Source organism: Pecten maximus, chromosome 7 (assembly GCF_902652985.1).
Source record: "Pecten maximus chromosome 7, xPecMax1.1, whole genome shotgun sequence".
Taxonomy (NCBI): Eukaryota; Metazoa; Mollusca; class Bivalvia; order Pectinida; family Pectinidae; genus Pecten; species Pecten maximus.
This window is the reverse complement of record NC_047021.1, coordinates 25,363,687-25,377,736: the sequence shown is the minus strand read 5'-3', so window position 1 is coordinate 25,377,736 and position 14,050 is coordinate 25,363,687. Positions and strand designations below refer to the sequence as shown.

At 37.0% G+C, this 14,050-nt stretch overlaps 1 protein-coding gene across 3 annotated transcripts in view; it reads right to left on the bottom strand.

The window, feature by feature from the left end:
• Positions 1 to 14,050, bottom strand: part of LOC117330357 (SRSF protein kinase 3-like) — an 80,647-nt gene that overhangs the window by 26,230 nt on the left and 40,367 nt on the right. For 2 of the 3 annotated variants that reach the window (XM_033888577.1, XM_033888578.1), the window contains one exon: positions 2,949 to 3,057. In XM_033888577.1, the coding sequence (XP_033744468.1) occupies positions 2,949 to 3,057 (109 nt within the window). Of the gene's footprint in view, positions 1 to 2,948; positions 3,058 to 6,312; positions 7,595 to 14,050 lie in introns of those variants that run through there. The other variant, XM_033888576.1, reaches the window with a different exon arrangement.

Genomic DNA, 14,050 nt, shown 5'->3' with positions numbered 1-14,050 from the left:
AACTCTTCCCCAGGCCACCGAGTAATGCTCTTCACAACAACATGTATGATAAAAGTTGATTCTGTGGTGATGTTTTAAAAACAAGAGATATGAAACTGCAGATGCACAACAGAAATGCCAATCAACCTGCTTTTTATGCTGCAAAAATAGATATTTTACTGAAATTAGTCTTACTTCAAATCCTGATTCCTATAACAAACTTACATGTCAAGAAAAGTATAAAGGGTAGTAGTAAAACAGATGATCTTGTGATATTTCAATGAACATGACTAATTCCTTCCCTACAGACCGATTAATCTACTAACTCAATGTACCAATACCAATCTTCCAGTCTCCCACTGGTAGGATCACAGACACCAAAATGTAGACCTGTGCATTTTATCATCACCCTCAAGCCCTTTTCTCATAGATGGGGCCCCTCTCTCTTAGAAACAAAGAAGGCAGTCACCAATACACAACACAAGGTTTACTGCAGCTAGGGGATAAAATTACTCAGAACAGCTTCATAAGCGTTAATAGTGAACAATGAGATTTCTAGAGTGTCTGGTGTTCAAATTAAACTGGCTAATTATGGATTTCTGGGGTTGCTCTTCTTTTGGATGCATGTCCAACAAACTAATCTAATAGCAGTGAGGAATGACAAGAAATATGAAATAAAATGTATCTATATAAACAATTTCAGATAAATTCAGGGATTGGGAAGGCCGAGGCTAGGTAGGGGCCATTAACCACTGTTAAAAATCTTAATGGGCCACTTTCTCTCTGACTATTTAAGACTTTCAAATTTTCTTTTGGCCATTAAGAATCTTTTATGCATCTATGGCCCATGGCCCCTGTTCTTCCATCCCCTGAAACTAGTCCTGGGCATAATAAGTACACTATTAGTTAGACTGTTAATCAATCATAAAGCAATAATTGTAACTACTTTAGAAAATATAACAAAATCCTATCTGTGTCCACCACTTCTCCTGGCTCTCAGATCAGATATGATTTATGAGATATGACACCAAGCACTAAATATAAAGCCATCATTTTGGTAATTATGGAAACCTAGACTACCATCTAGAAATCATACATAATTTCAGTAGAACAAATATTTCAATGACACAGCCATTTACAGCTGATTAACTGCTTAGTCATTAGGATGTACTTGAGAAGGGTTCCCTAGGGTACTCAGAGCCCCACATATATTGTACAGGGGAACTTAACTATTTCTATTCTGGCATTACATACTAGAAAATATCTATTTTAATAGATTTCATCAAACGCTTCTGTCTTATAGATTTCTTTCTTACTATTTACATACTACTTGCATGATGTTTTGTTCTTTATTTCTATTTCCTCCTGAAAATACCCCCTTCCCGTCATTAAATTTTTTTTTTTTTTTAATTAAAAAATAAAATTAAAGAAAAAATAATGAAAAAAATTAACTGTGCCACATCCTTATTTCACAGAATTCTCTTTTGAGCTGCTGATATTGACAATATAAAAATGGTTTCAGCAAGAAATTCAAGCCAAACAAGCCAATTAGCCACTGTCAACATTTACACAGCAGACACTCCACTATGTAACAAAATCTAATGAAAACTAACATTTATACCAATCAACGTTGGCTTAGCACCAATCATGTAACAAGCGGAGGAATTTATTACTAGGAAGCATTGATTATCACATAAACATCACATAGGCTGTTCTATCCTCCAAAGACTTCCACAAATTTTATGGCACACATTTTCTAAATCCATTTGAAAACATATCTGTAAAACCTATCACATGACAAGTTTTTAGTTTGAGCCATTAAGTAATCACACAGTAGTTGGATCTTACAGATACTCTCAGCTTTCCGCTTTCGTATTTATTTACATCGTAAATATGAGTTGTAAAAACGCAAAATAACAGAATCAAACACTTGTTGCTATACTTCAAAATGTTCTGAATCAAGACAACCATTTTCTCAAACTAGATGGAATAATTAAGATTTACTGACAATTTTTTTCCCAAACTAGATGGAATTAATTAAGATTTACTCTTTTTTTTTTCTATCTTCTCAATCCAGGAGTGCCATTGTTCATGAATATTCCCTGCTGTAACCTATTCCAGAATTATCCTCAATTATACATTCAATAGTCAAGAGACATAATTATCCTATCAATTATTGTATAAAATGAAGTGTTTGTTATATATGTATTATTGTTATATCATTGTTGCATGGGAAACTACGAAAGTTTGTACCCATAAAATAATTTAACGCCCTTAACCACAAAAGAATGTACACACGAAAGTTTCATATTATACTGTACAATATCAACTTCTGGAAACTTGTCTCAATGATTATTACTCTGTACTAGTAAAATTATAAAACCTTAAATAAGTGCATGCAGTTCTTTACTGATAAAACCTTAAATAAAGTGCATGCAGTTCTTTACTGATAAAACCTTAATTATAGTGCATGCAGTTCTTTACTGATAAAACCTTAAATAAAGTGCATGCAGTTCTTTACTGATAAAACCTTAATTATAGTGCATGCAGTTCTTTACTGATAAAACCTTAAATAAAGTGCATGCAGTTCTTTACTGATAAAACCTTAATTATAGTGCATGCAGTTCTTTACTGATAAAACCTTAAATAAAGTGCATGCAGTTCTTTACTGATAAAATCTTAATTATAGTGTATGCAGTTCTTTACTGATAAAACATTAAATAAAGTTCATGCAGTTCTTTACTGATAAAACCTTAATTATAGTGCATGCAGTTCTTTACTGATAAAACCTTAATTATAGTGCATGCAGTTCTTTACTGATAAAACCTTAATTATAGTGCATGCAGTTCTTTACATCATCTAAACAATTAATGCATAAATAAATACAAGATTGACCATCACAAAGTCAATGTGTCTCCAACTCCTTTCTTTGATGAAATCCCCTCAATGCCACCTCCTGGCATACTTACAACATATCCCAGCATAGCCAAACTGTGGAGAAGTGTCCCCAACCCAGCTTGCGGACAACATGGTATTTCCCATTGAAAAGGTCGCCAATCTTAACAGGATGGTATCCCCCTGAAAAGAAATAAAGACACAAATTACAACCAAATCAACTTTTTTGTATTTAGTCATTCATATCCCGTGAATATTTTGCAGCAGTTATGAAAATTGAATTAAACATACATTTTTGCCTATTATGTTATCAATTTTGATGACTGAAATTCACTCTGTAACTGCTTATACATTATGTAGATGGTAAAATTACTTTTTAACAAGCTCATGACCTTAAGACTAATTACATCACACAGGAAAATCTATGCAATACTGGTAAGTCATTGTCTTTTTTGTGTTTACCCTGTATCATCAAATGTATTGATTAGCTAATGGTAGTTTTAGAATAATCAATTCATTGGAGATTCACCATTGGGTTCAATGTCATGGTAGGGTATGTAGGATATGAATCCCTTGACCTTGAGAGAAGCTACATGACCTCCCAGGGCTTTTCCTCACTGTTTGGGGAAGGGGCCTTTTGGTCTCATATTGAGAAAATAATTGGTGAATTGGGAAAGATTTTTTCAGGAGTAATTAAACTGCAAATTTAGGGAATTTGGCTTAAATGTGAAATAATTTCAATTCGGAATGGAGCCCATTAATGGCCCCAAAAAGCCCCCAGAAAAAACCCTGCCTCCTGAACTTACATCAAAACAAACAAAAGCACCCTCTCCATTGGCTTTATTACACAAGTTCTTGTACTCCATAAGCCTAAGATCATGTACAATGTTAATGGTTATCTGTAATTCAAAAAGTGTTTCATCTTGATAAAATTGTTCATAAGTTGATTTTTTGACTTACTGCTACCTATATCATCCTTAAGATACAGGCATAGCCAAGTTTAGAGTGATGGGTTTTTGAATTCAAAATATCATTTTCTAAAACATGACGTAGACAGTGGCATTTTTCAGGTTATTTTTCAACCTCTGTAACCAAGTTTCTGGCTTCATGTGAGATGAGATCAGAATGGAATTTGTAACCAATGACGTAGGCCGTGGCAGTTTACAGTTATTTTCGACACATAACAAAAGCATTATCAGTACTTCTTGTCCCTGGATGATGGGATCTGCATGGAATAATAGTATAACAGTTGTAGGTCACATTCATCAGTAGTGGAAGGCAAGCACCTGTCTCATCGTTGGCATATATAGAAGTATGAATGCCAACACCTAAATAGCAGCGTTTGCTGGTGTGGGAGTGTTTCCAAACGAGTTCCCCAATGCAGGTCCTGACGGCTAATGAATGATCCTCATTATTATCAATCTTTTTGAATCAATGGAGTTCCTCGTAGATTTATTTCTAAAGCATCATTTCTCATTATCAGCCTGACAAACACAGTGTTATACTACACAGATGTCAGAATTGTATCACATCATTATTAGCACAATTGGAAAACCATGACCAAGTCAATAACTGTTTCCTGTAAAATTACCAGAAAGAATTAAGGATAAGCTAAAAAAAAATAATGAAGTTTTATTTTATTATATATAAGTGGAGATCCAACAAACTCAACTAGCCCTCCCTGAGGTCTTAATTAAAACTCTTCAAAGAAAGCTGTTTTTCAATTTGGATTATCCACTGATGAAATGAAAGCAGTTATTCCTCACATGCACAGTTTCCATCAAAAATGACTGATAGAATTTCCAGTCTTATCAAAAAAGTTGAAAAAAAAAAGTTTTTTGTAAGTAGAAGTTGGATTAATAGATTTTACAGTCACATTACAGTACACAGCTATAACATGATGATTGTAGGAACTGTCAAGGGACTTTTATAGCTAAGAGCCTTGACACTTTCAATACAACCAGTGAAAACTGCAGACAGAATAAATGTGGAAAAGTGAATTAAACTATCATTGATTCAGTAGAACTGTCTGAAGTCAAACAACTTAACATTTGGAGAGAATAGGAAATAACTTTGAAAGACCTTTACATTTTGATGACAAAAGTTTGGTGTCTGACTCATTTCCCTGCTATTATCTCAAACTTAACTAAATTGTAAGATCAGTCTTATAATTAACTTCCTATTGAATTTTTGAAAATTAATCATTCTTTTATCGCAGCTGAAGATCGATTCACCATTGATATTGTAATATAATTTCATATTAAGTTGGTTAAATTTGTTTAAAAATTACCATTGATTAAATGTTGTTTAAGAATCCCCACTATTGTGTTGCTTGAAAAATCCCCATTACCTGTGTGTTGTTTAAGAATCCCCATTGCCTGTGTGTTGTTTAAGAATCCCCATTGCCTGTGTGTTTAAGAATTTCCAATGCCTGTGTGCTGTTTAAGAATCCCCAATGCCTGTGTGCTGTTTAAGAATCCCCAATGCCTGTGTGTTGTTAAAGAACTCCCATAGCCAGATGTACACTTGTTAACCCCACAAAAACTATTTTGGTAGTAGAAGTCCTAATAACAACACCAAAACAACTTTCAAAAGTTCTAAAATCTGAAACAGAAAAAGTTTTGAATTTACACACGTATACATATCAGTCTGATATCTCTGGATCTGGAGGTGTCCTTATTAGGACAATTCATGTATAAATATATTGTCATTGTAATCCTGCCCTTCACCGAAACTGATGGTCACTGTCACGCCAAACTGACCATTGCTCTGTCATGGCGGACAAAAACCATTAGCGTATAGTGAGAGTAGGATCCAGCCTTACGGATGACCACACCAATTCCTTAACCTAGCCACAAATCAGCCAGACCAACAACTTATCTTTATTATTGGATTGGCAAACAACAAATGAGCAGGGTTATGCTCCTGACCCATGGTTACATCTGTCTGTACAGAGGAATCAATCTACCTAATGCCCTACTGGGCAGCTAAGCGTACAGCCAATAATTCGGTCAAACAGTAGTAATACATTCTGTAAGTATGTATCAGACTTATTTTCAATGTTGGGATTCGTTTCAAACACACACCCCAAACAACTTATTCTGAAGGTTTGCCTTTCTTTGGAGGCAGTCTAATAACTGGTTGCCAAGGAGATACAAAATCCGACTTAGCAACACAGGCCTTTGAGATCGGATGTTACAGCCGAATCTTTGCCCAGTTAAAGCTGCCTAGTTTCCTAGTCAATCTTCTACGTGTTAGCATAGCTCAGAATCATGATAAACATCATTGATTTAAAAGGGATACCAAGTATTTTGATCCTAAATTTAAAGACATCTGATAATATATATTCCATCAAGGTTTTAGAGTCTTGTATTATTTATCAATTTCATACAAAAGTGAACATTGTATAATCATGATTGGCCTGTGTATGCCTCTTACCTTGTCCCTGGCTACTCGACTGACCCCTTATACTGCTGATGTGATGGACATCACACAAAAACTTGCTCATCACATAGTTTTTCTGAATGGGTAGTTCATGCAGTCTTTCACTCAAAGGAAGCCTTTTTGAAGGACTGGACCCTGCTCTAGACAGACCATGGTCTGAAATATGTCCTTTCTTCACGAGACCATTTAAGTTCTGCAAAATGCTATCTTGATTAAGTGGGTTTTGCACTTTGTCTATTTGACCATCTGACTTTGTCTTGTAACCTTGATCTGCCAAGTGCATGCTCCAGAGATTTTCAAGTCTTGTGCCCTTTGACCTAACATGAGAAGAACCTTTCTGAAAGTATCTAGACACATGACTTTTGTACCTCACTGTCTCCTGACTTCTGTAGATCCCTGCAGCTGCCCAGGGGTCAATTGCAATCAATCCATGTGATGTCCACCGAGACTGACCGACACTTTCTACAGCTGTATCATCCTTGTCCTTTTTAAAACATATCTGACCATCTTTAACATCTATGTTATATTCAGTTTGTCTGGCTGCTTTGTAATGGCTGTATGGACTATATTGTGATTGTCCAGTTTTTACTTTTGAATCTCTGGTATCCAAGGACTGAGATGAACATTTGATGTCATTACTACACAAAAATCCATCATCTCTATCTTGAACATCTTCCTTACAACCTTTTCTCGGAATATTTGTACTTTCTTTTGTTTGGTGCTTTCTAGCCTTGTTAATTAAGTTGCTGATGACATCAAGAGGTTTAAATGACCTCCGGGGCTTCAGTTTACTATTCCTCTGGGAAACCAATCCATCATTCCATCTTTCAATATTGCCTGCTACTTTAGTGGTTTGTATATATTGGACTTTGCCGGATGTTTCGTAATGATTTTCATTGCATCGTAGCTGCGCAGTCTTGTGGGGATATTGTGTTTCGCCTTTGTACAATGCTGTAGGTTTGTGACAGTGGTGATGTATGGGATCAGTAGTGTCCTCCTGGCCAGACCTACAGCTGTTTGGTGTATGCTCCATGCTGAACAGTCTGGGTTGTAAGTAACTTTTAGATGCTGGAGAATTCCCCATTGCGTAATGTCTGTAGCTAGACACTTTCTTCAGCCCCATTTTGGGGACATGATTCTTGACCGGCACCATCACTGGAGCATATGATCCACTGACAGGGTACAGTGGGGTCACACCATGAACATGCATGTGATAGCACTTGTATGGATCATGGTTAACCAATTTCCTGGAGCTCTCCATGGCTAACAACTTCAACACAAAATCTTATATCCTACTGATAAAACATGTTCTGTAATAATGTATATCAGTAAATTGAGACAACCTAAGTTTGAACAGTATACATCTTTACTTCTCCACCATCACTGAATTATCCAATACAATATGAGAACACTGTCACTTTTTATCTGAAATGTCACTGAAGGAAACTACACAATAAATTGCTATTACATGTAGTTATATCATTTCATTACAAACTCTTGATATAATCAGACACATTCCAAATATGTAATTTTGTCATTTGATGCTTCAATGATTTACAGATCCAACAAAATCAGAAGATATCAAAGGGACTGAAATAGTTCCATGATCAGTCTGGAAATACTCTCCCCTTGAAGCATTGGGCTAATTCCACACAATCTGTTTGATGAAACCATATTTCTGTACATCAACTGAATTTGTACACTCCCCAATATAAAAGCACTAAGTAATATCTCAATGTCACATAGCTCCTTGTCTGATGATGAATTAAGACTTCTTTCTTCACATCTTAGGAACAACTTTCAGTAGTCTCCACACATCAACCACAATACGATCTGATTAAGTTGTAAGAAGACCTGTTTGTATATAACAGAACCAGGAGATCTCTAGTGAGTTTGATATTAGGAGTTTGGATATATGTACATATAGTCCATCAAGATCACCAGTGCACCATAATAAACCAGAGTAAACAGTTGACTTGTATACACAGCTGGACTATGTCCTGTCCAAGTTGACAGATTTATGGATGGACTGGTAAGGACAGGTTAGGGTCATTTCTTGTCAGAGTCCATTCACAGGTGATAAAACCTATTGGTGACCTATGACCCCAGTTGTGTTGAGTATTAGTATGGCTAATTATACACCCTAATTTAATGATCATACTGTAATGACCTCTGAACTGTATATTACAATATCAGTAAAGCTTATTAACAGTATATTTATTGCAATGGCTTCTGACCTAGGTAAGTATGCTAATTTTAGCATACCATAATTAACTTACTACACTCGAGTGTAACTTAATATCATATTAATATGTTAATATCCAATTGATTATCATCATAAATGATAAATTTCATCTAAATAAACATACAAGGTCAAGGCAATGCAATTATATCTTTTTTTCTCAAAGCCATAAAAAGATCATTTGCAAAATAAATGTCATACAGTATCCAAGTAAATGCATTGGATAGAACTGGCTTGTTTCCAATTATGTGGAAAGACTGGTTCAATTAGATTAAACTTATGTCAAACTATATTGAATCTGTGGTACAATATTTATCATACCCAAGTCATCATTTTCACACTGATTTTGAAAATTCCAGCATAATCGTTCAAAAGAAATTTTGAAAATATAAATTACTCTGAAAAAGTAAATCAGTTATTGGCATATTCTGGAAAATATCTTAATTTTCCGAAAATAGCCCAGGCACTAGCTGCCTTTAGCCCACAATGGACTGGCCAGGCCATTCATCTAAGACTTAACCATTTTTTTTTTTCAAAGTGATAATTTTTTCATTTTGAATATGAAATTATGTTTACTCCTACCTCAAGTGATCAATTTAGATCTCAACCTGAATAGTTGAACATCAAAAGCTCAGTTCCTGCTAATACATAAAGCTGTGAAGATGAGCATGCTGGGAAACTCAAAGCCCCAGAAGACCAATACTTCTTTTATTTATTTGTCACTAGCAAACCTGTAATTCATTTAAGGTTCAACAAAGTCAAACTCATCATGGGCTTCCCCCAAAAAGTACACACGATAAATCTTACTACTGGTTTTGCCAATTCCATTTTGAACTACTCTGTAAATTACAGGGTTGCCAAACTGATCAGAGAAAATTCACGATTAAATCACTTGATATCACCGATCATACATCACTTAAATTCTAATTTGTTCAAGGAACTGCGGTTTCCAGGTAAAAGATCTCCTAAAAGATTTAATGAGACAAGGAAATCTATGAATGTGTCTGATTTCTACTCGAAATTCTTACCAATTGCCACAAGGGTATTGATTTATTCCAACACTCACCAGAAAAGTTTAAACCAAGGTTTAAGCTTAATACAGCTTTCACTTCAAATCTATGTTGTTGATAATTTTACAATTCGTCTTTATTGGGAATTACCTTTTCCCCCCAGAAGTTACCTCAATAGTTAATTAAATTTGTGATACAATATCATTGGTTATCTTCCATTACCAAGTTGCAAACAACATTTTTCTTTATTTATTATTATTGTTAATTTTTTTTTCTTTTTAATTTCTTGATATCTCCGACTCCTCAGACACCTCGATATCTTGACATACCCCCAATATGTTGCACGTTGTATATACACTGTACAGGTCAAATCTTCCAATCGTAAAACATCTTTCTGACGTAGTCAGAACACTGTTCTTATCAGCATTAACCGCCAAGTACTAAAATATTGATATCAGTTTCTTCATATAAAGCTCATCCATACCGGATATGTTGAATGGGAGTTATCATATCGCTTAGTGTATGCATCCCAAAATAGACCCTAGTATTGATGCCCGATAAATATTGATATTAAAACCTCTTAATGTATACATGTTGTTGTGTATCATTACTGAACCCCTGGAAGATCTCTAATTATGACTTGAGATAATGTGGCATGGTGTCGTTCATCCAAATTTGATCTTCAATCTTGGGTCTTTGAATAACTAAGGGTCATGCATGAGAGTTACATGTATTACAATTAAAGGTACTTAAACATTTCATGTATATGCCAACAAGAATTTCAATTTGACCTCAAACAGTGACCTTGACCCACATCCAATGGTAATGTCTGTATATCATAAGAAATTAAGCCTGGTTATTTGACATTAGATCTTGCATTTGATCTAAAATAGTGACCTTGACATTGGCCAAATGTTGTCCGGGAGTGGTTGTATAAGTATCTGTAGCAATGAAAATGAAGGTAGAAATACAGAGAGATGGGTACATACAGTACAGATGTGGTAGTGGCTACATGCTCCTGGTATTTCTAATGTGGCAGTATAACACCTCTATGGGTTGTATGTACAGACTGTTAAATAGAGTGCTGGACCATTGTTAAATGAAGGATAGGAAGGAGTGTTGGTCAGACCTATAATGAAATCAGGAGAGGATGGAACACGTTCTATAAGATCAATGATGAATGGCTAACAATTGTACCTATCATGAACTACCAGTGAATGGCCAAGCCAAGCTCAAATGTCTGTACTCAGCAAGAATTAGACTTCTCCTAATACTTCCACAGAAATAACATGCTGAAAATCTGTTCAGAATCAAACAACACAATTGGATGTCCTGTAATGGCCAAAGTTGGCTGAATTAAGGCTGTCGCCAACAATGTAACTGACCGGAAATAAGATAGTCTATATGGTCTATATAAAAATGCCAACAATAATTGTCGTCATAAAACAGCCAAACTCCAGCTCCAGAACATTGTCGCCAGTTTTATACACAGGAAATTACAAGGCATACTGAGTGTTGCCTGATTGTCATGGAAATAATTGGAATTGGTCACAAAAATTATGCATCAAATTGGTATTGGCTGATAGACCACAATCCATGACATGGAGGTATCAGATATGTTGGTGATATTGACTTAGTGCAGTATATAGCTGCTATATTTTCCTTAAATTTACTGTGTAGATTGATAGTTTGGAAATTCATCGATTCATTCATGAACTTAGAATAATTTATGAGTGTGTATAATTTATAAGTTCGAACTTTTCTAACTAAAGTTCCCTCAGCTGAGTCACTGGTACTGGCACAATTTGGTATATATTTGGACAGACTCAACTCAGCACCTCTGATGAGTCTTACTGTAAGACAAAACCAGTCAAGTCTATAAACATAATACATATTGTCCAGTCACCCATAGTCAGCCATGGGGAGTGAAGCTGTAACAAACCAGTCACCCATAGCCAGCCATGGGGAGTGAAGCTGTAACAAACCAGTCACCCATAGCCAGCCATGGGGAGTGAATTCGAAGCTGTACCAAACCAGTCACCCATAGCCAGCCATGGGGAGTGAAGCTGTACCAAACCAGTCACCCATAGCCAGCCATGGGGAGTGAATTAAAAGCTGTACCAAACCAGTCACCCATAGACAGCCATGGGGAGTGAAGCTGTACCAAACCAGTCACCCATAGCCAGCCATGGGGAGTGAAGCTGTAACAAACCAGTCACCCATAGCCAGCCATGGGGAGTGAAGCTGTAACAAACCAGTCACCCATAGCCAGTCATGGGGAGTGAAGCTGTACCAAACCAGTCACCCATAGCCAGCCATGGGGAGTGAAGCTGTACCAAACCAGTCACCCATAGCCAGCCATGGGGAGTGAAGCTGTAACAAACCAGTCACCCATAGCCAGCCATGGGGAGTGAAGCTGTAACAAACCAGTCACCCATAGCCAGCCATGGGGAGTGCAGCTGTACCGAACCAGTCACCCATAGCCAGCCATGGGGAGTGAAGCTTTACCGAACCAGTCACCCATAGCCAGCCATGGAGAGTGAAGCTGTACCAAACCAGTCACCCATAGCCAGCCATGGGGAGTGAAGCTGTACCAAACCAGTCACCCATAGCCAGCCATGGGGAGTGAAGCTGTACCAAACCAGTCACCCATAGCCAGCCATGGGGAGTGAAGCTGTACCAAACCAGTCACCCATAGCCAGCCATGGGGAGTGAAGCTGTAACAAACCAGTCACCCATAGCCAGCCATGGGGAGTGAAGCTTTACCAAACCAGTCACCCATAGCCAGCCATGGGGAGTGAAGCTGTACCAAACCAGTCACCCATAGCCAGTCATGGGGAGTGAAGCTGTACCAAACCAGTCACCCATAGCCAGCCATGGGGAGTGAAGCTCTATAGAATCGGGCCATCGGACCACCTTTACCTTTGAACACTGTTATATGAAATCAGACATGACATTTTCACATATATGCCCAAAAGTTTGTAAAAAGGTTAACCTCGTATGTAGTATAAATTCTTTATTGGCAATAATAATTACGGTTCTTTTATGTACTACCATTTTTGTGGTGGATCCAGTGGAATTAATGTTACTAAAAGAATGTAATTAAATTCAGAATGAGCAGTAGTCAATTGACTTGTGAACAAATACAAAGATTAATGATCCTGATGAAGACTCTGAGATAGGGTAGAAACTAGTAGACAAATAAAGTTTCCACTAATTGGAAACGCTTGAGTATGGTGCGGTTATTATTCCTTGTCTAAATATGAAGATACATAAACAATTTTGAATTGCTGATAACAATTTTCCTTTTTCAGTTGTCTATTTATAGCTTGTTAGTATATATATAATACATATAATTTAGATACATTGTGTGACAGTACATATCTATGATACCAGTTTATGTACATGGTGTGTCTGTCCTCGAGATCTGTCTATGTAATGGTGTGACTATACATCATATGTAAGTTTATGTACATGGTGTGTCTGTCCTCGAGATCTGTCAATGTAATGGTGTGACTATACATCATAAGTTTAGGTACATGGTGTGTCTGTCCTCGAGATCTGTCAATGTAATGGTGTGACTATACATCACAAGTTTAGGTACATGGTGTGTCTGTCCTCTTTCTATGGAGTACATGCATGGTGTGATTGTCCTCTGTCTTTTAAGTACATGGTGCGACTTGTCCGTCTATAAAGTACATGGTGCGACTGTTGTCTGCCTATGAAGTACATGGTGCGTTGACTGTTGTCTGTCTATGAAGCACATGGTGCGACTGTTGTCTGTCTATGAAGTACATGGTGTGACTGTTGTCTGTCTATGAAGTACATGGTGCGACTGTTGTCTGTCTATGAAGTACATGGTGCGACTGTTGTCTGTCTATGAAGTACATGGTGTGACTGTTGTCTGTCTATTAAGTACATGGTGCGACTGTTGTCTGTCTATGAAGTACATGGTGCGACTGTTGTCTGTCTATGAAGTACATGTGTGTGTTGTCTGTCTATGAAGTGATGTTGTCTGTCTATGAAGTACATGGTGCGACTGTTGTCTGTCTATGAAGTACATGGTGTGACTGTTGTCTGTCTATGAAGTACATGGTAGTGACTGTTGTCTGTCTATGAAGCACATGGTGCGACTGTCCTTTGGCTATGAAGTGCATGGTAGTGACTGTTGTCTGTCTATGAAGTACATGGTGCGACTGTTGTCTGTCTATGAAGTACATGGTAGTGACTGTTGTCTGTCTATGAGGCACATGGTGTGACTGTTGTCTGTCTATGAAGTACATGGTGTGACTGTTGTCTGTCTATGAAGTACATGGTGTGACTGTTGTCTGTCTATGAGTACATGGTGTGACTGTTGTCTGTCTATGAGGTACATTGTAGTGACTGTTGTCTGTCTATGAAGTACATGGTGCGACTGTTGTCTGTCTATGAAGTACATGGTGCGACTGTTGTCTGTCTATAAAGAACATGGTTCGACTGT